This window comes from Phodopus roborovskii, unplaced genomic scaffold (genome assembly GCF_943737965.1).
Source record: "Phodopus roborovskii unplaced genomic scaffold, PHOROB, whole genome shotgun sequence".
NCBI lineage: Eukaryota > Metazoa > Chordata > Mammalia > Rodentia > Cricetidae > Phodopus > Phodopus roborovskii.
The window spans coordinates 6098008-6121216 of NW_026126639.1; the positions used below are offsets into that span (position 1 = coordinate 6098008).

A 23209-nucleotide genomic window follows, 5' to 3' on the forward strand; every position below is an offset into this window, starting at 1 on the left:
GGGTGGGTTTTAGTTAGAGGTACAAGTTGTGTGAGTAAAATGCATCATTAAAAAAAAAAAAAGTCTGTGAATACACACTTGCATACATCCCACATACACAACACTGAATTTTCAAATGTCAACACTCCTATCTCTTACTGACAACTCCTGTTAGCTTGGAAAGTGTGCGTTTCTCAGCTGCTGTTCATGGTATCCGTCTGTTAGTCCCGCCCACTGCGGGCAGATTGTGTTAACAGACCGATGTTCACAGCCTGCTCAGTTGGTTCTTGAGAGAGATCGATGGGCTGATTATTAAGTATGTGAAAACTCAGTCTATCTTCTGTAACGTTCCTTTCCCAGTATTTGAAGTGCTGGCCCGTAAGAGTTGACTGTCTATAGCTCACGTTAGGGTAATTACGGTAAGATGCTTTTTAAGTTACCGTGCGTTTCCATTAATATCAAACAAGTATGTATGTGAGCACACACGTAAGATCCCTTCTAGGTCACCCGGTGTGTGCAGGGTCAGAGGCTTGGAGAGGGTCAGAGACAGTTGTAAAGAGTATTTACCACCATGTGCTTTCATGTTCATGGCATGTAGATCACTGTCTGCCTGGCCATGAGCACCATGGTGGCTTAGTCTAAACTACAGTGTTGAAGAGGTACCATGTGTGACTGGGGTGGCTCTGTCTCAAGCTTTTCTTGTGACTTGCATTCACGCTCCAAGGAAGAAGACGGGGTGTTGTTTGTTTGTTTGTTTGTTTGTTTTCACATGTTCAGGATTGGGTAAAAATCCTCAGAACCTCTGTAATGACATTTGAGTCTGCAGGGAGCATTTTCATTTGGGATGGTTTCTTCCGAAGAGGTGAGGCATTATATTCCAAGATGCCTTTCGTTTGGTTAAGTTTCAAAAGATTGTGACACCCTTGGACCCGGCTTTTACCCTGTGAAGTTAGAACTTATTTCTCCAGTTGTGTAATTTTATAATTCTTTTATTTTTATGTTTTATTAGACTTGCACTGTAGCTTTAAAAAAGCCATATAGCATCTTAAATAAGCAAAATGTAATGAACCCCTCTTGGATGAGATTTGCTGGGATGGTTTCAGTTGATTTTCACAATGTTTTTTATAGGGCTGTAAATCCAAGTGTTGTTAAGCAGAGCAGTTGGGGGAAAGCCATCACACATCACCTATTCCACGGTGAAAAGCAGGGTCTGTGGTGTTGCCTGTGCAGCCCCGTGCCCGCACCTGCAGACAGAGATCCTGGGACACTGCCACACCATGAAGCCCTGCTGGTGACTGGATTCAGCCTGTTTCGCACATTCTCTTGAGGTTGTAGACATTAACGACGTGTTTTTAAGATCATTTGTGACTATTCTGCCCGTGGCAGAATGGGTAAATCCGCTGTGTATTTTCGGGAAAAAAAAAAAGGATTCTGCTTAGTCATAAAAGTGAATCGGTCAGTCATGCGTGCAGCTAACTTGTACACATCAGATAGAGTGTCTTTATAGAAGCGTGGTGAATTAAAATCCTTGTCTGCCCTCCCTCCCTCCTCTCCCCATGAGTCAGAGAGTAAATGAGAATGGGCGATAATCCTCTCAGACTGTCTATCTTGAGAGCACTTTTGGAAAGGACAGGAATAAACAGACGAAATCAGTTCTGCTATAGGCCAGTTGCTGTGAGCAAGGCCTTCTGTGGAATATCAACTATGTAGCTTTTTGTTGCTGTAGGTAGAACACATAGTGATCAGCACTGTTGTTAGAGAGTTGCCCTTCCTGGTAATGAGCTTATACAACAGTTCGAACACCAGGCACCTGTCCTTGGTGGCTGTGTGGCAGGCCCGTGTGTATGGATAAGAAGGGATATGGGCTTTCACATTGGGTGTTGCCTAAGTTTTCTTTGATATCACAGGTTCCATTTTAGAAACTGGTGAAAACCTAGAGTGAAAAGAACTGCTCGTGTCTCTGACTTCCACAGAGCTCAGCGAGAGAAACAGAATGGCCATCTACTTAGTAGATGCTCTGATTGCTTCTGCTGCTGTGAGGCAGTGCCCGCGTTTAGGAGCAGCTTTGTACAGACATCTCGTGTTCTAGTTGACTGGTCAGCGTGAAGCCGTGGTAAGCCAGAGCTTGAGCCACACGCTCTGCTGAGGTTGAGAGTGTAGCACAGGATCTCTAGGATGAGTTGAGGCTTTCCAGCTCTGGTTCCCAGCAACCTCCCCGCGCTCATTTTGCCAGAGTTCCTCCGTTTCCTCCAGCGAGCATTGGTTACCTGCGTACAGATGTTCTGTGTCCTTACTGGTTGCTTTTCGGAGCCATAACAATATCTCAGGTGTCTTTCTTTGTAGCACCAGAGGCTCCTGGAAGTGCTGGACACCGAGAAGGAACTGTTAAGGGAAAAAATCCAGGAAGCTTTGGCTCAGCAGTCCCAGGAGCAGAAGGTAAGGCCTTGGGCACCCACAGCGGGAGAAGGGTGGCTCTACTGCCTTCCTTGGCTGGCATTCTCCTTCCTGTCTCCTCGCTTGTAGGAAACCCTGGGAAAGTACCTGCAGGAGGAAATGCAGAGGAGTAAAGAGGCACTGGAGTCAGCTGTGAAGGTAGGCATGTCCCTTCACAAGGCTGGCGTTCTTTCCCAGCGGAATCAAACCCCATCTCACCACTGACAGAGTAACAGTGTGGAACGAGGCTTCATTATGGAGCGATTCCACTTTTCACCTGATTTTTTTTTTCTTTTCACTTTCAATGTGACCATTCATCTTCTATCAACATGATGGCATTGAAAGACTTTGCAAAATAGATTACTAGTTACTTGCTTTAAAGTAGTTATATTGGGACAATGATGTTTACCTCTGGTACTGGATAGAAGTGGGGGACGAGAGAGATAAACAGATATGCTTGGGACTTAGCAGTAAGTTCAGTAGTCATAGCAGCCATTCAAATGGCATATGTATTCGCACTTGGTTGAGGGTGGCGATCCAGGAACTACTGTGATTTTTGACTTCTCCTTATGGAGCCTGCAGTTGAATAAAAGCTTGATATAGAACAACAAGGCAATTACTAACCACCATGGCCATAAAAACAGCACGTCCACATTAAAATGTTTTTAAGTAATAAATCACCTTTGAAGCGAGCCTTGCCAAGTGGCTAGTGTTCTACGCTGATTCCGCAGCTAAGGGAGATGTGTGGGGCTGTGAGGCTTAGGTGTGTCCTTCCGGAAACGGGCATTATCTTCTGGGAAACTTGAGGCTAGACACAGGAGAGCATTGCCAGAGGGCATGTGCAGCGTAGGGTGGAAGACAAATGGACAAATATAGCTTGAAAGCCAAAGTAGACAAGGGCAGAAGATGTTCTCACAGGAATTCAACGCAGCTGTGGGGAGCGGCTGATGGGAGCCGAGTTCTGAACAATGAAGAGAGGATCCAGGAAGAGGGAACGGCCAGGCCGTTTGCTTGAATGGAAAGTGTGGGAGACTGGTAAAGGCAATGGCTTGGAAAATCCCCATCTGCTCTCTAGGACTCGGGGACGTGGGTGATGAGTGTGATGACTGTGTGAATGGATGCGATGTTCGCCTGTCAGGTGACATGCACGTGTGCAGACTCCTGAAGAAGCAGCGTGGTGAACCAGTGTTCCCATTGGAAGTCATGTTTGACTACAAGGTTCTCTCTGGAAAATACAGGGAAGGGGAAGGGTTGGGTTGTAACAGACCGCGAAAGAGCTTACCGCATTTTCCTTATCATACGTAACTTTTTTTAATTAAATTTCTAAGTTTTATTCTATATGCATTGGTGTTTTGCCTGAATGCATGTCTGGGTCTGGGTGAGGGTGGTAGGCCCCCTGGAACTGGAGTTACGGACAGTTACTAGTTGCCGTGTGGGTGCTGGGTATTGAACCCCGGTCCTCTGGCAGAACGGCCAGTACTCTTAACCCCTGAGCCATCTCTCCAGCCCCATAAATACCCTCCAATACCTGCCTTTAAGCTAAGGCTTGATTTCTTTAAAGTGAAGAAATGTCAGGGGACGAGGGGGAAAATCTGTAACAAAATGACTGACTAAACTGCGCCTCCATTTAATATATATTAGAACAGCGATACCAGGACGGACTAACTGCACGTTACGTTTCATGTCTGGGGTTTGAACTTACTAATATTTCTTAATTATCTTTGAAGCTTGAGAAAGAAGCAATGAAAGATGTTATCAACAAAGCAGTGGAAGAAGAAAGGAAAAATCTGGAAAAAGTTCACGCTGAAGAACGGGAGATGTGGAAAGCAGAGCATGCCAGAGATCAAGAGAGAGTAACGGAGGCTATCCAGGCTGTCATCCGTGAGCAGCGGATGATGAGTCAGGTACGTAAATCACCCCGAAGGGCGGCTCCTCCGGGACCCCTCGCGTCCCTCAGAGGGGAAGGCGCCGCTGCCGCCGCTGCCTTACTTAAAATCACTCTGGGAGACGGGTGTTTTATGTTCATCACGGTATTTTAAATACTCATTTTTTTTTTTTTTGACCTACCTGGTATTAAAAATCGCATAACGTATTTTATGTTTTTCTTCTGTTTAAGGAAGATCAGGATCCATGTTTCTATTTCACTAACTGTATTAAGCACTCCGCATCCATTCTTTCATTCACTCTCTTTCGCACCTTTTATGCATGCATGTGTGCATGCTTGCAGGAACATGCAGGGATCATGTGTGCACACTCACACAGTGAATAATGTACTTGATTAGAAAGACAGACTGATCCAAATAAATTGTGTCTGACTTACATTCCTATGCACCTTTAGTTGGCAGCAATAACTAGTACATTCTCACGAGTGTCCCCGTGCTCCCATGAGAGGAAGTGTGCCATGGGCCAGCCTGTCCTCCACACAGTTTTTTGCCCACTGACCTTCCCAAGCCGCATTTCCACAGTTGAACTTGCATGTTCCGTTTTACAGTGATTCGGGCTTTGTGTGGGTGGAGGTACTTGAATGAAAGATACATGCATAAAAGGCATGGGAAGACAAAGACAACCTTCACGGAAACCTATTTTCTCTGCTGGTTGTCAGGCCTCTATAAGGTATTAACACATCATACCATGCTTTAAAGTTTGTCTCCTCAAAATCTGGGCATGTGGTACTACTCATCTGAAATCCTAGCTTGCTTGGAAAATAGAGGCAGATGATCAGTGGTTGGTTGAAGACCACCTCAGCAGTGTAGCAAGTTTGGGGACAGCCTGGGCTATCCAGGACCTTGTCTCAAACAAAACACAAACAACACGAAAAGTGTCCCCTGTAATCTGAGAATGTAATGAAGATTCTTAGAAAAGTAAGATGAATGAGAACTTGTTTGGTTGCACACCGGGAACACTGGGCAGTGAGTGTCTATATGTGTGTGCGTGTGCGTGTGTGTGCACGTATGTTTGGGTTAGTGAACTAGCCTATCAGATGCTGTCAGAGACATTGTAAAGAGTTCTCATCTCCACATGTATGAAGTGTAGCCATACAACTGCTATTCCATTGCTTAAAGCCTGTGCTCTTTTTCAGGGAAACTGGCTTTGGTGGAAAGCTCTGTGAAGCTCACACCTCCCCTGATTATTTAGGATAACCAAATACGTAGTTACAATTAAGCTTACTCTTTACTCAGAAATGACTTCCTGTTTCTCCTCAGTACAGTTTTCATTTCTTGAGATAGAGTAGTAGAAGAACAGTGACACAACCTTTTAAACGAAAATAACAGGAAGCTGACAAAGGTGTCCTGTTTGGTGGTCAAGTCAAGTGTTTGGTGATAAAGTCAAGTGTTTGGTGGTCATGTCAAGTGTTTGGTGGTCATGTCAAGTGTTTGGTGGTCATGTCAAGTGTTTGGTGGTCATGTCAAGTGTTTGGTGGTAATGTCAAGTGTTTGGTGGTCATGTCAAGTGTTTGGTAGTCAAATGTTTGGTGGTCAAGTGTTTGGTGGTCATATCAACTGTTTGGTAGTCAAGTGTTTGATGGTCATATCAACTGTTTGGTAGTCAAGTGTTTGGTGGTCATGTCAAGTGTTTGGTGGTCATGCCAAGTGTTTGGTGGTCATGTCAAGTGTTTGGTGGTCATGCCAAGTGTTTGGTGGTCATGTCAAGTGTTTGGTGGTCATGTCAAGTGTTTGGTGGTCATGCCAAGTGTCTGGTGGTCATGCCAAGTGTTTGGTGGTCATGTCAAGTGTTTGGTGGTCATGCCAAGTGTTTGGTGGTCATGCCAAGTGTTTGGTGGTCATGTCAAGTGTTTAGTGGTCATGTCAGGTGTTTGGTGGTCATTTCAAATGATTGGTAGTCATATCAAGTGTTTGTTTGGTGGTCATGTCAAGTGTTGATGGTCAATTGTCAGGAAAGCCAAAGCTACAGAGGTGTGAGGAGTTTGCTGTGCACAGTGGAGTGCTTCAGAGCAGAGCAGAACAGAAAAATGCCTGGTTTCGCTAAAATGGGAGAGCATTGGAGCAGGCACCAATCCAGAAATAACCCAGTCTCTCCTGGGATGGATGTGCACAATGATCACGTGACAGAGTGGTCAGTAGAGGGGCCTCTGCACATCCTCTTTTTGAGTCTCTGTTTCCTGGAAGGAGGCCTAAGTAGTCTGGGAATTTATTGAAATTACACAAAACTGTACATATGTGCAGATTTTTCTGCAACGACAATTCAAACTTTTATTAAATTCTCAAAAGAATTTTAGTTAGGAAAGATTTTTTAAATATTGCAATTGGCTTCCCATTGCCTTCTGAGCTTTCTATGTTAAAAAAAAAAAAAAATCTATCCAAGTTGACTAAATACTTAAATTGTAAATTTTATGTATCTAAAAAAGTATTAGGCAAATATTAGCATTCTTTGAAAGGAAGACTAAGCAGGCCTGTTAGAGTGATGGATAAATTACCACCAAAATCAGCTCTATAAAAAAGTAGGCAAACATTAGCAAAAATTATCCAAATCATGTTTTTTTTTTTTTTTCAAATTCTTTGTACCCATCTAAATGTTTATTCCAGAGGGGGAAAAATGGTTAAATATTACTAAGCAGCTTCCTGAAGTTCTAACTGACTCTCTTACTGTTTCCGTCTCCTCAGCGTAGATTGGACAGGGCATTAACTTTGAAAGCCCAGTCTGTAAGACCCACGGATGAGGTGCCAAATCTTCAGCCTCACAGAAGCCACACGCCTAGAGGATGGTGGTACTGTCACTGGCTCTGCAGCTTCTTGGGAAAACTGCTCTCTGTTTTTATTGTTCAATGTAGCACTTTTATTGTTTCAACACAAATGTTTTTTATTAATTCTCTGAGAATTTCATCCGTTAACACAACGAATTTTGATCATATTCCTACTCTCCTCCCTAACTCTACCAGCTCCTCCCTGCCCCACAGAAAAACCCTGTGTCTAGGATGTTTGTCAATGACAGGTTATCATCCCAGCTGAAGACGTACCTGTTTGCGAAAAGCAGAGGCTGGGAGAAACTGAAGATGAAAAATCTGGAGGAAAAACTTATTTTCCATAAATGGCTTCGAAAAGCTGTGGCTTCCCGAAGGTCACACACATCCTGAGAAGGGCCTGTGAACCCGCCGGCCTCTGGCTAAGATTCAGAAAGCAGAGAGTAAAGACCAGGCTGTAGAGTTGTAATCACCATGTCCAGGCAAGGGAACATTCTGGAAAAGGTTGGAAACCTTAGTGATTCAAAGTAATACGGAAATCTGTGCCTCCACCCCTTTGAGCATCACTAATCTAAATCACTGATAAGAAACTTGAGTCTCTACTTATAAGGAAGACTGCAGGCTTTGCAGAATTAATCCCAAAACGTTACCTCACGAGGCTGTCACAATCAAACAGTTTTGGCAGCCACATGGTGGGGAATTGACTTAGAAGAACAGACAAGATCTCTTTCTGAGTTGCTGCATTGTATTATTTTAAATGTTCGTTGTATTTTATATGTTCATTGTTTAGAAACAAACAAACCAAAAAAAAAAAAAAAAAAAAACTATTCAAAGATAGGGGAAAATATAATCCACAGATAGACAGAAAGCCAGTCAGAAATATCCAGTAATGTCTTAAAAGACTAAGAGTTTGCTATGTCCCAAAGAATCCAGATTTTTTTTTTTTTTTTTTTATTCATCCATAAGCTCTTGTCTTCTATATCAGGAGTACCTGGGCTCCTCAAGAACCATAGCTCGTTTGACAAACTTGCAGAAATGTGCCTCCTGCTCTCCCTACCCAGAGCAGCTGTGCCCACTGCACGCAACCCCGGGATTGCTGGCGCCCAGATCATGTGTCCAGGGGTTATTTTCTCTCACAACCTGTGTTTGGTTCATGCGACTACACAGTTGACTGACCTTACTTGTTTGGGAGCTGTGTATATGATCTCTGCCCACCCCCCCACCCCCGTCTCCTAGGAGGTCCAAGTAGTTAGTGTCTAGCTCACCAAATGTTCCAGAAGATGTCCTGTCCTGAGACAAGTCAGGAACTGAATCTTCTCCTACAGTTAACCCTACATTGGTGGACATCTGGTCACAGCAGTGCCATCCATGGGCTGTTTTCTTTTCTTTTTGATTTTTGTTTTGTTTTGTTTTTTGATGGCATCAGATACCACGCAGAGGTTTCATGTGGAAATGTCACTGTGTGTCTCCTACAGCAGCCTAACATTAGCACAGACATGCCGGTAAAGCGTCTCAGTGTCCCTGGACGTCTGCGTCCACAGCTAGACCTGCTTCATCAATTCTGCATCAGCTCTTGTCGTGTCGTCTTGAGTCACCAGACTGTAGATATTAGCCAGTGTAGTCTCTTAGTCTCACACACACGCATGTGCACACACATGCACGCACACGCACACACATGCACACGCACACATGCACACACACATAAACACACACAGACATAAACACATGCGCACACGCATACACACATATACACACGCACACACTCACACATACACATGCGTACACACACGCATGCACATACTCACATACGTACACTCATGTGCACACTCACTCACATGCACGCGCACACACCACCCATGCATGCACACGCGCATACACAGGCACACACGTGTGCCTGGGATAACCAGGTCATATGACCGGCCTTCGAGGTGCTTTTGAGACTCATCCTCCCAGATCGTCCTATGACTACTGACCACACTCCATCAGCACTGCACACAATTCCTGTTTCTCGACCCTTGACCTGTCTTCCTACAGTGCACAGCCCGGCAAGGGTGCGGTGGGTTCTCCTGGACGCCACCTTTCGCGGGTTCTCCATCTGATGAGTTACCCATTTCCGTCTCATTAGAGTGCGTTTCAGATTTATTTTGTTGCTTTGCATGGGACCCGAGTCCCACGTTTATTTTTGCATTAGCAAAACCAGCTTCCTGCCCGTTCCTCCTCAGCCCCTCAGGCTGACCAGAGATAAGCCCAGCCTCAGGGAGCCTCTTACATGTATCCTGCTGTCTGTCTGTCTGTCCAGTGCCTGCTGTCTCACTTCATTGCCTCCCCTGATCCCCCCCATCCCCCCCCCCCCGTGGAGTGAAGGCTAGCCTCCCGCATAGCCCTGCAGAGGTGAGGCCCTAATGCTGCTCATCTGCTTCCACGAGGAAACCTTGAAGTTCTCCCTCCGACTGGGTAGAGCCGGGACTGCCCTTGTGCTAGTTTAATGCCGCCCCCCATCTTTGTTCTTACCTGCTTCTGCAGGCCTCAGGAACAGCCTTCGCCAGCCATGTCTTGTCCTTGCTGGCGGGTGAGGCAGATCCCAGGACCATTGACTGGGCGTGTCCCCTCAGCGGGGTTTTCTGGGCAAAGGGGCTCACTGTCACTGTGAGTGGCTTTGGTGTGGCTGGCTCTGTGCTCACCCAGGGACCAGGGGAAAGGAGCCCTGTGCTTGTGCTACCATTGCTTCTGCGTGCTCATGGGAAGAGGTCATCGAGGCTCCCTTCTCCACCCCTGCTGGCATCGTCTGATGTGATCCTATCCTGATATTTATTTTTTTTTCCCCCTCTGAAACTCTCACTATAAAGGAAAAGCGAATTGATGAATTTAGTAAATAAGATAATTAAGAGAGATAAAATTACTATATGTGTAAAATACCAGCTTAAATAGGCATTTAGAAATGATGTACTGTGCCTACTACTGAAACTTCTTTCTGGAATTCCTTCCTGTGGCCTCCTTGTACCTAGCCCAGAGTTTTATTGTTGTTTTAGAGACGAGGTCTCGTGCGCACAGCTGGAACCAGACTCACCAAATAGCTGCGGGTGTTCTCAAATCCCACTCCTCTTGCATCCTCCTCCCCAGCGCCAGGGTTCCAGGCACACCCGGCCTCATCCCGAGCGTTTGGGTGAATTTGGAGGCATCACTTTATGAATTAGTTGCATTCCCCAGGGAAAACTAGTTGGGGGGAAAAAAAATCAGTGAGTTTATTATGAACTGCCCTAAAAATTTCCCACCAGTTAAATTAATTTTCCCAAGTGAGTTATGTGGCTAGGCCAGAAATATAATTTATAAGTCGACTTCCCCTTGGTTTTATTAGCGATAGGAATCTGAAATCTTGCCCCTGCTTTCCGTCCTCCCCTGGAGCACTGTGTGTATGAGACTCAGATGCATAACTAACGTCTTTGTTATCCTTAGGAAAGTCCCTCAGGTAGGAAGTGTCACAGAAGTTGACAGGACGCTACTGTGCCACACAGCGAGGACAGTGCCCGCCTGCGTGTCCCAGGGTCCTTCGGGTCGCTTCGTCCTCCATGGTTTTGTAGACAAAGAAGCTGCTTTAAGGACTGGCAGAGGGGCAGGTGAAAGGCTCCCTGTGGGAAGTAGACGTCTAAAAAGGAGCCGTTTGTGGTGGTCCTGACCTCAGCAGTGACCGCTCGTCACCTCCTGCGAGTGGCAGGTACTTTCCTAGTTAGCTGCCTGGTGTCTGCGTTGACATTTCCCTGCGTTTTTTCCTAATCAGCTACATTAGGAGGCAGGGACTGGTCATCGCCCCCCGGTGGTGTGTTCTCCTCCTACGTAGACTCGTGCCTGTGTCTGTGGAAGCTAGGGCTCGGCCTCGGGTGTCCTCCCTCAGGACTCAGCATCTTGTTTCTCAGTTCTCCCTACGCCTTCGGGATGGACCACTTGCGTGCGAGACCTGGGCTTTCCGGCTAGGCCTAGCGTGACCGTCCAAGGGCGCCCCAGAGGAGCCCATCTTTGCTTCCCACATGCGGTGATTGTAAGCACGTGTGCCCGTGTTCAAACTTCTACCTGGGTTCTGCAGGTTGAACCTCAGGAAACCTTAGGTCTTCAGGCTTGCATAGCAAGCATTTCTATGACTGAGCCATCTCCCCAGCCCTACCCTGCCTAGACCACTATGAAGGTACAGAGGTTCTACAGCTTATCACAGTGGCATCTGACCTTGCCAGAGCCAGTCTGCCTATCCCTAGAGACACTGAAGTTGCCCCAAATCCCACCCTTCTAGAGAAGGTCTTGGTACACAGAGCTGACCAAATAGACAAGTCCATTGGCCCTCGTGAATATAAGCTCAATTGAGAAGCCACAGTAAACAAGATGTTTATGTAGTGTTGTGGGCTATGAAAGAGGAACAACAAACAAAAAATATCACAGCTCTGTGTTTGACAGTCACTGGGGGGGAATTCCTTAGATACAGGAAGGAAGCCCGAGCTGGGAATTAATACGCAGGGTATATGGTGCCGCTCATACGAAATCTCTGAGAGAGAGAATGTTGTAGTAGAAGTTACGCAGTAGTCCCAAGGGCCTCTGGAACTCCTGTCCAGTGATAATATGAATTATGATAATGGCCTGTCAATCATCAGAGCCATTTCTTGGCAGTTTGTGGGTTTAAAGAACAAATTCCTGTTAAAGTTCTGAGAAAGAGCCAAATTTTATTGGGATTAAAAATCTGTCTTGTGTTAAAGGCCTGTGGATAAGCCTAGAGAGGAGAACGGGGAGCTAGAGACACCCACACTCCCATGCTCAGTGACTGTAATGGCCACGGGAGTGGGATTAGCCCTGGCGTCCTTCAGCAGATGCTGGGTACAGCGGGCTTTCACTCAGCTGTACAGGTGAAGTTTGCAGCGAAACAGATGGATCTGGGAAGTAGTGTGTTACACCAGGAGACCCAAACCCAGAAAAGCAAGCCCTCACATCCTCCCTTATGTCTGGCTCCTAGCTCACAGTGCTTGTTTGCATGACCATGAACAGGAGGGAAAGTGGATAAACACCTAAAGCGAGAGGAGAGAGGGGGAAGAGATGCTGAGGGGGCTGGGGGGAGGCCAGAAAGAACACCCGCACTGGCATGAGAGTCGGAAGTGGCTCGGCAGCACCTTTGAGATGCTAAGTGTTTGTGACTCTGGTTTACGCTTCGTACGCTAACTTTAAAACGCTGGTTTGAAGTTGTGCCTTGTCAGGGTTAATGTTTGGAACCGATAAGACACAGGTGCTATTTAAAACATCATAAATACTTTCTGGACAGGGCTCTGACATGGAGTGAGTGTGGCCGTCTTCTGTCTGTCTATAAATCACGGTCTGCCTCGCATTGGCTGTGACAGTGGAGGTCATTCTGCACACGAACTGGCAACTTCACAAAGGGTTAATGACGGCCGCTCGCCTTTGGGGGCACAGTTGAGTGACAGGGGCCAGTGCTCCTTCTGACAACTCCTTTAGCCACACACCAGGCTGTGCGTGGGTCCCCAGAGGGTGGCCCCACATTCTGTGCAGCCCAACCATTTAGAGAAACAGGAGACGTAAATGACCCACGCCTCCAGTGGAAATGAGCATCTTCTCTTGGCCGTTGAGTCCAGACAGAAAGGGGAGAACATGGCAGAATAGACCTCGTCGTGTAAGCAAGCCCGAGTGCTAGACCTCCCCCAGGTCAAGGGAGTGCAAGACCCCCCCCCCCACACACACACACACATGCGCAGTGCGCGCTGGCGCCTGCAGAATTTGCCTGTGGAGCCCCCATGTGCTCACCTGGGATCCCCTGAGGAGACAGGAGCACACAGGCAGAAAACACACCTTGTGGCAGGCGTTGACTTGACCTTCCTCGCGGGCTGTTTCAGTCTGGCCTTCATTGCTAAGTTAAGGCACCCTGTATTATTACAGAGTGTGCCGTCTAGAGATATTTAAAGGAAGATCTGTAACTCAGGCTTATTTTCACATTAAGTTAACTTAAGACCCGTGCTGAAGGAGGGGGAAGTGCGTTTGTAACCGGCACCCGGTGGCACAGAGGACAGGGTGCACTAACTTAACTGTCACAGCTGAGCACTTGTAGGGCATCCCCATCTGACATTGAGGATTCTCCAGCCATGCTGAGGAGAGGCAGGAAGATCAGCCCATTCAGCCTGGGGTATTGGTAAGAGCTAATGGCCCGCTTCTTTGCTTTTCTGATCTTCAGCGTGGAGTTTGGACCCCAGTTTTCAGTCTCTAGGTCTTTTATTTGTCATGTTACGCATTTTCACCTTGTGCACGTAGAGGGTTAAGATTATCCCAGCTTGCCCCTCCACCATCCCCGTTCCCATGCCCTAGTCATCAGAGCCTTCCCGTTGTGCCTAAAAAATAGCCGATTGAAAATGAAAGTGCTTAGCCCGGTATGGCGGTGCACGCCTGTAGTAGCATTAGGAGTTGGAAGGATGAAGTCAGGAGTTCACAGTCATCCTCTAGGCCAGTGGTTCTCAACCTGTGGGTCACGCCCCCCATCACAGGGGTGGCATTTCAGATATTTTCATTACAATTCTTAACAGTAGCAAAATTATAGTTATGAAGTAGCAATGAAAATAATCTTATAGTGGGGGGGGTCACCACCCACATAAGGAGCTGCATTGAAAGATTGCAGCTTCAGGAAGGTTGAGAACCACTGATGTTAGTGCATGGCATGCTCAAAAAACAAAAGCAAAATAAACAGTAAATAAAATAACAACAGAACATTATTCTCGTGTGTGTGTGTGTGTGTGTGTGTGTGTGTGTGTGTGTGTGTTGCTCCCTCTAGTATATCATTGTCTCCTTTTTAATTTCTTATGTTGTGTGTATGAATGTTTTGTTTTCATGTGTGTTTGATCACCGCGTGCCCGCCTGTTGCCTACAGTAGTTAGAAGAGGGTATTGGGTCCTCTGGAACCGGAGTAACAGATGGTCGTGAGCTGCCATGTGGGTGCTGGGAATCAAACCAAGTATTTTCCAAGACCAGAGCTGCCGGTAGGAATGTGGACAGTGAAGACTGCACTCTCTCTGGGCTTGAGGTTGCAACAGGGGACCTTGGGAATCGGACAAAGAGGCCGCCATGTTGTGTGTTGGCTGCGTTTTGCCAACGTCTTGAAAATTTGAATGAGGCCAATGAGAAAAGCTAGATATTCTTGGTAATACTCATGAGATAGCCTTGAAGACAACGCACCCAAACAGCAGAGCCCTACGGATGCTTTCTGGAAATGGCTGGATAATTAACGTGCAGGAAGAGGGCTTCCTGGCTTACGTGACGGCAGCTGAACTGGCAGAGGATGGACAGACAAGCGTTGAAGAGAACGCACCTGGACAAATGCGGTAAACAGACCTGGCGGCTGGGATGAGGATGAAGTGGCATATCTCTCAAGAGCTGCGGTTTGGCCGGGAGTTGGAGTGTGGCATTTAAGTGCAGTCTTCTTGTCCCAGCTTACTTCTGAAGCAGCAAAGCAACATTAGTGAGGAATGGTTGAAACGCGGTGAAGAGTCGTGGTCATCTGAAGGCGCTGTGCTCCTCATCTGTAGGGACTGTCATCCCTGAGGCATTTCTCTGTGTGTCTGAAAGTGTTAGAAACTTAGAAGTGGTGAACGCACCCCCAGTGGGCTTTAAGAGCATGTAGGAGATTCGGTGTTATTTTCCCCTTCTCAAACCCCAATCCAGCGTGGAGATGCCTAAGAGACTCTCCAGGTGGTGGCCCATGGGGAGACTGCATAGAGGGAAGATTTTGACTCTAAGAAGGAAGGCAAGGTCTGGGAATTAAGAGCCGGAGCCCTGCAAAGTTTAGCTGTTCGTCCAAAGTGGAGTGGGCCAGCAGAGGTGAGAGCTCCGTGCTGGGTACTGAGAACCTCGCCCTCCCCAACCACCCCCTGCCCGTCTCGGTTCTCAGACACTGAGGGCCATGGGAACTGGAAGATGTTTTTTTTCCTGAGGAATCTAGACAGCCCAGGATGAAAGAAAGACCTAAGTACATTGTTATAGAAAATGGCCCCAGGGGAAGCAAGCAGCCAGATGGCTCTGTTCTCAAGACTGGACCACAGGCTGCAACTGGAACCAGTGCTCTGCCATTCTGCCTCAGAGCAACCCTTTAAACAAAGGAGCCAAGCACGGGAGACGGCTGCTCCTGAGCACGGAGACTAAAGAAGACGGGGTGGGGGGAATGGGGGGAGTGGGAATAAGACGTTTTTAAAAGCTATTCTTGCTTCCTCGGAGATGGAGGGAAGCAGAGCAGACAAAGAAGTGTTATTTCTTTTTAAAATTTTTAATTGTGTGTCTATGGGTATTCTGTCTGCATGCACGTCTGTGCGCAAATCTGTCTGGTACCCACCGAGACCAGAAGAGAGTGTTGGGCCCCTGGAAATGGAGTCACAGTTTTTACAGACGTGCCATGCCTCTGCTGGGAATTGAAGACCATGGACAAACAGAGGAGAACTTGGGAACAGCAAGGCCGCAGTAGCCGCGTCACCCGTGAGCCTGTCTGGGGAGACCTCCATGTTTTCACTCTGTTTCCACAGCACATCTGGCTCTCCCAAAAGGAATTCTAATCACCTTCCCGTCCAGAGGGTGGGAGGTCATGAACAGAGCGCGGTCCCAGTCTCTGAGTCACCTTTTTCTGCAGTCACATCAAACCCAGTGGCTGACCACAGATGCAGAGGGGGCACAGACATAAGGACCTGCAGGGCTGAGCCGGCCCAGTTCCCCAGCTCGGAGAAGCGTCCTTTAGGGTGTCAACAAAAAATAAATGTGGCGGAGGTTCTAGTATGATGAGAGGCGTGTATAACTTAATTAGTGCAAATCAGTGTAGTAAAAGAGGATGCTTTTTTCAGTGTAGACTCACTAATGGAAGGAGTAAGGTTTCCTCCTGAGGCAGCATTCTGCTTGCTTGTAATTCAGGGTTCATCATGCCATCACCTGAGTTGCCAGGGCCTTATATGCCGGTAGGCTTCTGAGTTGATGGAGCCTAATGGCTAGCATGTCCAGAACCTCCGTGTCCTGTTACCTCCTTTTGGCACTCACTACAGTACAGGTTAATTACTCCAAAGGCAAGATGGCCTCCGAGGCTGCCGCACAGCAGCACATGGATTTCGAGAGACGAACGTCTCCTTTCACTCCATCTGTGTCTGGATCACAGAGTGTAGAAAACCCTTTGGAACCATAGTTTTACACGTTTAAGTCTGTGTTGACACACAGGAACGTAAGTACACCGAATACCTGATTCTTCACGCTTGCATGTAGCTGGGCAGGCGAGACGTTCTACACGGTGACGATTTTACTTCGACTGCCTTGGTCTACTGATAGGGAAACTGAACTGGGGCCGTGTACATGCTCTGCCGCTGGGCCACCCCACAGCTCCTTTTTTGTATTTCAAGGCAACGTTTCACCGCATCTTTTCAGATGGGCCTTGAATTTGTTTTGTAGCCCAGGCTGGCCTTGAACTTGCCCCCCCCCCCCCCGATTGAGGCACTCAAGTGTCTGTTACTTTTATTTTTAATAGTGTCATAAGCCCACATGTAATTACAGTGGGCTCGGCTGCCTTGGTCCATGTATATATTGTACATTAAATCAAGGTATATGGCATATTCCTCACATATTTTACATTTATCATTATTGTTTTGAAAGATTCTGTATACTATATTGTTTGTGGTCATCCCCCTGTGCCTGCCATAGGACACCAGAACTCTCTTTTCTTGAAAACACCTTTGCATACATCGATTAGTCTCTTTCCATACCGTGTGTGTGTGTGTGTGTGTGTGTGCGCGCGCGCGCGTGCACTCTTGCACACGCACATGTGAAACTAATCCCAGAAATTATGAAAAGAAAAGAAAAAGTAGCTCACTATTTTGGAGGTTGAAAAATCTAGGAAACATGGTATTGTCATCTGTTTCCAGGCCTCCTTCGCTGGGTCACTCCAGGCTTGCGGCAGAACAACGGGAATTGTGTAAAAAAGCAAAGCACATTGTGAGACAAGAAATGAGTTCAGAGATGGGTCCTGTAAGAACTAACACAGCCCACTAGAACAAGATAGTCCCTTCTAGAACTCCCTCCATCTGGCCCCTCCCCTCAATGCAACAGCAGCCACTAAATCTCTCCTACATGGACACTGTTCTAGACCTTGCACACCCCACCTACCACGCTGAAACATTTGTGTTTCTATGTATTAAGAGAGTGAAAAAAATCTAACTTGGGGCAAATGCATTGTGTCTGCATTCCTTACTTGGCTGGGTGTGGACCCAAGCTGGCCCTGGTCCACAGGAAAGGCAGTGAGAAATCACCCATACTTTTCCTCCCTCCGTGGATAATTAAGGGTGAGTTTGGAGAGCGCTGTGGGGGAGATCAGGGAGATGCTGACTTCAGGGAGACGCTAGGATGACTGGGCAGTTGACCAAGCCTGTGTTTGCCCAACCCACACAGCAGGAATGTAAGCCAGTGCACTAGGTTACTGGGAGCTCTGGGCCAGGTCTCTAATGCGTGGCTTGAGCGATGAGCATCCAGGGTCTTTGATGTCTGCCTGGCTTTTCCTCTCCCCCTCCCAACACTCCCACAAGAACTGTCAGACAAACTGATCTGTAACAGGCATCCGGTGTCCGGCAAGCACCTCTCAGGCCACACCCTGGCTTCTCTTTCCTAGCAACTCCTAAACTTAGGGCCAATAGCACTGGAGTCTTTTGAAATCTCTTGTTACTACAGTGTTGTTTCTGTTTCTCTCTGTGCATGCCCTGTTTGTATGGGTAAATTACTGCTCGTCAAGAGAAGGGAATAGGGGACCCCAGCATCTGGATCTATGTCTTAGCCATACTACTGGAAACTTAGCAGATAATTTGACAAGTGGACACATGAGCAGAAGGCGGCTGGCCACAGATGAGAACTCCGTGGCATCTGAAATATGATCCTTGCCTCTTATTAAGACGTACTAAAGATTCACTTCCCCATGCCTTCCTGCAACCATGTGTAACTTTTAAAATAATAATTATGTTCAATATGTGTAGAAATAAAAAATGAAGCATGCATTTGCCCCCCCCCAAAAAAAAACCATAAGATAAATATGGTTTACTAAGTAAGAACTGGTAAAAAAAAACAAAAAAAAAATAAGTCATTATGCAGCAGTATAAAGGAATATAAATCACACTACAAAAGAGTAGAAGAGCCTAAGGACATGTTCAGAGCCTGTTTCAGATACGATCTTGCAGAAATAGTAAATACCCCTGCACAGTGTGATCTTAGCTCTCTGCGTCCAGCTTCCTCCCTCCTCTGCCCCTTATTCTGTGTGCACGCTTGGGTGTTTGCACATTTGGATGTTTATAGGTTTACACGCATGTGTTGTTTACATGTGTGCACATATGTCACCGTATGCTTTCCTGCATTCTACAAAACTTCTACAGTGAATAGACTTGTAGTAACAGTGCACCATTGTTTTATACTTCTGGGCCATGCACGCATATCTAAACTGAGAGAAAACTCGAAGAGACCTTACAGCCGGAAGAACCCTCCAGAAGCAAAAGCAAAGGAAATACTCCAATGGTGTCGCCCCATAGGAAAGGCCCTGTATCTGTGGATGGACGGGCGTGAAGTAACTGTGGTCTGTAGTGTTCATGTCAGTGAAGCACTATTATTTTATTGACTTTTAATTTAAAATGCAGGCGTGAAGTACTATATTTGCAGAACGTATTGTTGCTTTCCGAGAAGTCTCGATCGAAATATTAGCTGCGCACCCCATTTCTGGTTATCCGCTGTTCTGAAATCCCTTGGGTTTCTGATACCCAACTCAATAAGGCAGTGAGTTGCTCCTTCCTCTCTAGAGTTCTCATTTCAAATGGCAGCTGACAGGATGGAGTTTTACCTGGTGTCTAGCTCTCAGCATCTTGACCTGGCTTGGGGACCAAGCTGTCCATAAAACTTACTACCACATTTGATGACTTTTGTGGCAGAATCGGACGTGAGTGAAGCTGCTGGAGTTCAGGCTATTCTTGAGTTTGTGTGGAGACAGAAGACAGGAAGGCAGTCGGAGGGAAACCAGGAGTAACAGGTTGCCGAGGAGTCAAGTGGCATCTGTTAGGCTCACCACCTCCCTCAGTAAATGTCTAATTCCATTTCCCCTCTCCTGAAGCCTCTAACAGTTACCAAAAGCCGTTCCAGGGGTGCATTGCAGGCTAAAGATTGGCCTGGGACAGATTTACCCGCACCCCGAAAGGCCATGCAAGTGGCACAGGTGTGTCTTTATGGTGTGTGCCGTACTGACCGAGCTTTCTAACCCCAAACAGGAAGCTGTCAAAGCAGCCATCGTAGAGGAGCAGAAGAGAAGCGAAAAGGCCATGGAGGAGGCCGTAAAGAGAACGAGAGATGAGCTGGTGGACTACGTGAAGGAGCAGAGACGGGTAAGTGACCTCACAGATTCCCCGGGGCCTTGCCACCTCTGTGACAGCACAAGCCCCCACACCCGAGGTGGTGTCGAGATACCGGAAAACACTGCTCTTAGTGTAAAATCCGTGATCTCCCTGGAAGGTTGTCTTCCTGAATAATTAACATATCCAACGGCTATCCGTGTAAATTCCCATCACACGCTGCATACGTCAGGCATGTAAGCAAAGCATGCCTGTTGCATACTTACCACAGTGATTGCAACCCCCATTTAACAGCTCTTTCTTGCGCCGAACATTATTTATCAGAGGAAGCTTTTGTGAGCATATGCAGGCGCCTGCTGGCATCAGCGGGATCCACAGACACATAGAGACCCTCTGAAGTCTACAGCTACCTGCTGAATGAACACACACACACACACACACACACACACACACACACACCTACCTCGTCTGGGGGACGCAGCAAGAAACCGCCCCTCCCCCCCAGGCCTGTGAGTCTGACCACTCCGTACCCCAGTGTGACTCAGCTTCCTTCTCTCCCCTAGCAGGGTGTCCTCTAGGCTCCTGGGTGGGTCCCTGCCCTCCTCAAGGCTGAGTGGTATGTTGCCTGTGCATATTGTCTTCTTTCGTCTGTTGATAGATGTTTGGTTGGTTTCTACATACTTGACATAATTTCCTGAATCATCCAACCTGTATTTGAGGTGTAAATCTGCACAGACATGAAGACAAAGCAAATTTATAAGATCATTTTGGCTTTTGTTTGTTTGTTTGTTTTCTCAAAGCTGTATCACTTTTCTGTCAAAGGGTATCATGTGGCTTCCATTAAAAACATCTGATAAGAGGAGGAATGGCTTCTTTAGGGTCATCCGACCCCTGTATGTCAATGTCTCAAAAAAGCTAATTTGACCTGTGTCCCTCCATACCTGTTTGTTTGTGAGAAGCAGCCTGATTGGACGATGTGTAAAGTTCATTGAGAACAGTGACAATGAAATCGGGACAGAATGCGGCCCCATTTGCTCCATCCGATTCTTCCAGCATTCTTCCTTGCCTGTTGGTGTTATTACTTGGGACGCCCCCATTGTAGTCCCGAGTCAGTGATAGCATACGGCAAGCAGCTGCAGAAAGGGCACACAACCTGGGCCTGGCCAGTATCTGTTTTGAGCGCTGTCTTCAGCACGTTAATAAAAGTGGCCGGAAGCCACCTGTGGGTGGGTGGGTTTTGCTGATTGAGATAAACGTTCAGATTAGTGTCCGTGCTGTTATTTACATTGTGACTTCTGAAACCTTACCCCACCCCCGTTACTGATTTCCCAGGAGATCACGGCCCTGTTAGCATAGAAAAGTTACCCCTTGCTGTTGTATTGGTGACACTATTGGGAAACGTTCGGGTGTCTGGGTATTTTGTCTTCCCAAAGAGAAAAGCCACCTTTGAAAATACTCAAAGTGAAAGCAACAATTGCTAACACCTCTCTTTATGTCACTCCTGAAACTTTTAGATTCTTAATTCTGTGTTCCCGTCTTCCTCTAAAATAATATATTTACTGTTCAAGCTAACCTTAATGTATTGTCTAGGGACTCAGAAGATGTTTGGAAAGAAAAGTACACCCAGCACTTATAAGCTGACTTAGAGGAAATGTTTTTCATTTTGTTTTGTTTTTAGCAAATTCCTATTAATTATTCCTGTCTCTTTAAAAAAAAAAAAAAAAAAAAAAAACTTAAATTGGAACAACTCATCTCCTCTTCTTTGTTTGACCAAATACACATTTTCAGGATAAAAATTTCCCTTTCTTTAGCTCTTTTTTTTTTTTTTTTTTTAACCCTACATCAAGCTTAAAATTTTCAACTCAGACACCTCAGAAGCCTCGTAGACCTTGGTTCCAGCTGGCCTAGCATTCCAGTGTATAGAATGGCGTCGGAACTTTGAGACGTCTTTGCTGGAAGAAGTCTGCTGTGGAGCCTTGCTCTGTGGGCCCTTCAGCATCATCGGACCTTTCCCAAAGCCCTGAACGTTTGAAACGAACACTTCTCCACCCCACGTTTCCCCGTATGCTTTTACGTGTAAAGGACTGGGAGATATGGAATGGTAGGCTCAGAGTGCTGACTTAATAACTTAAAACTTTTCCCCGTAATGTAAAATACAGGCCACCATAAGAGGTAATGGCTTTTTCTAAGCGTCTAGTTAAGAATTTTCATGATTAATCAGAAAAATGATGTTTAAGAATTATTATAAATAAATATCCAGCCCAGTCATATTTTTTTTTAAAAAAACAAATTCCTCTGCAAAACCTGCCCGTCTAAGGCAAAGGGAAAAATGTAAATTTGGGGTTGATTTTTAGTATAGCCCTCCAGAAGTTTTCCATAGCATCTACAAGTTGTCTACTGATGTGGGCTTAACTACCTGTGATTACACAACAGGGTAAGCCTGCGAAGTTTAAGCCGGATGTCCCACCCTGAGACCTGGCCGTGTGCTCCAGGCACAGTGACCGGCATCCACGCTGTGCCCTACTGCACTGTAATTGTGCTGTCAGACTCTTGCAGGGCCTGCAGTGCTAGATCAGGGGACGCTTGAAGTCCCAGGCTCACCCAGCCTTGCTTCACGCTGAGGCAGCCGAGTGGAGCACCTGCCATATGTCATCATCTTATTTCCTTATTTTCAGTGTAAAGGAAAAGACTTCTTGGACTGAAAAGCTCTTGGTAATGGCTTGGTCCATTTGATTTATCATGTTGTCATTTTTTTGATCATGTGTATCTCTACAAACATTCCTTTCCTTTGAAGAATTAGCAACAATAATAACAACAACAACAGCTGTAGCTAATACTGTTTGGAAACATCCTGGGAATGCCCTTCTCTGAGAGAGGCGGTGTCTCTCCTCTCCTTTAGAGACAGAACTGCCTTCCTCTCAACCAATTTTCTGCTCAGCCCTGAAGGAAGGCTAGACTGTGGAGAGAGAGACAGAGATGGAACATTGCTCTTCTCTTATCGCTGTATTATTTGAGTAAAGTCCATTGGATTGGGGGGCATAGCATTCAGTCTGCCTTTGCCATCGACCGAGATTTCAGACTACTTTTTGTTGTTTCTTAGGCAGGGAGTTCTAACTGGATAGTCAGGGTGGTAATTCTGAGGCACTAGTCTGCTGCTGGGGTTTCTTGTCTCCCCCCCCCCCCCAGGTCCCACAGCCTCTTCAGCACCAAATGAACACGCAGAGACCTACATTAATTGTAAATTGTTGGCTGATGGCTAGGACTTCTTACTGGCTAGCTCTCTCGTAATTATTAACCCATTTCCGTTAATCTAAATATTTCCACGTGGTCTCATCTTACCTGAGAAGGGTCCGGACCTGTTGCTCCTTTGTGGTCTACATGCGTCTCTCCCTGTCTACCTTTCCCAGAATTCTCATCTCCTGCCTGTCTCCCTGCCTCTATTGGCCAGTGTTTTATACATCAGCCAATAAGAGGAACACATATGCAGAAAGACATCCCCATCAGTCATCAACTCTGGGGCTGTGGTGCCCTGTGCTGTAAGGAGTTAATTTTTCCTCTGAGACTCTGTATTTGATATAATTCTGTTGGCCAGTTACTTGTTTCTTATCAGCTAGCTCTGTCTTAAGTATTAACGCATTTCTGTTAATCTATGTATTTCCACGTGGTCTCATCTTACCAGAGAGCCGGCTGGCGTCCTGCTCTCCCCAGACTCTCCATCTTGACTTCTCCT

The 23209-nt window shown here is 46.5% G+C and overlaps 1 protein-coding gene across 2 annotated transcripts in view; it reads left to right on the forward strand.

Annotated features, from left to right (window-relative positions):
• Positions 1-23209, forward strand: part of Ccdc91 (coiled-coil domain containing 91) — a 141948-nt gene that overhangs the window by 98650 nt on the left and 20089 nt on the right. For both annotated transcript variants that reach the window (XM_051173355.1, XM_051173356.1), the window contains exons 9-12: positions 2323-2415; positions 2503-2571; positions 4140-4316; positions 19399-19512. In XM_051173355.1, the coding sequence (XP_051029312.1) occupies positions 2323-2415; positions 2503-2571; positions 4140-4316; positions 19399-19512 (453 nt within the window). The remainder of the gene's footprint in view (positions 1-2322; positions 2416-2502; positions 2572-4139; positions 4317-19398; positions 19513-23209) is intronic.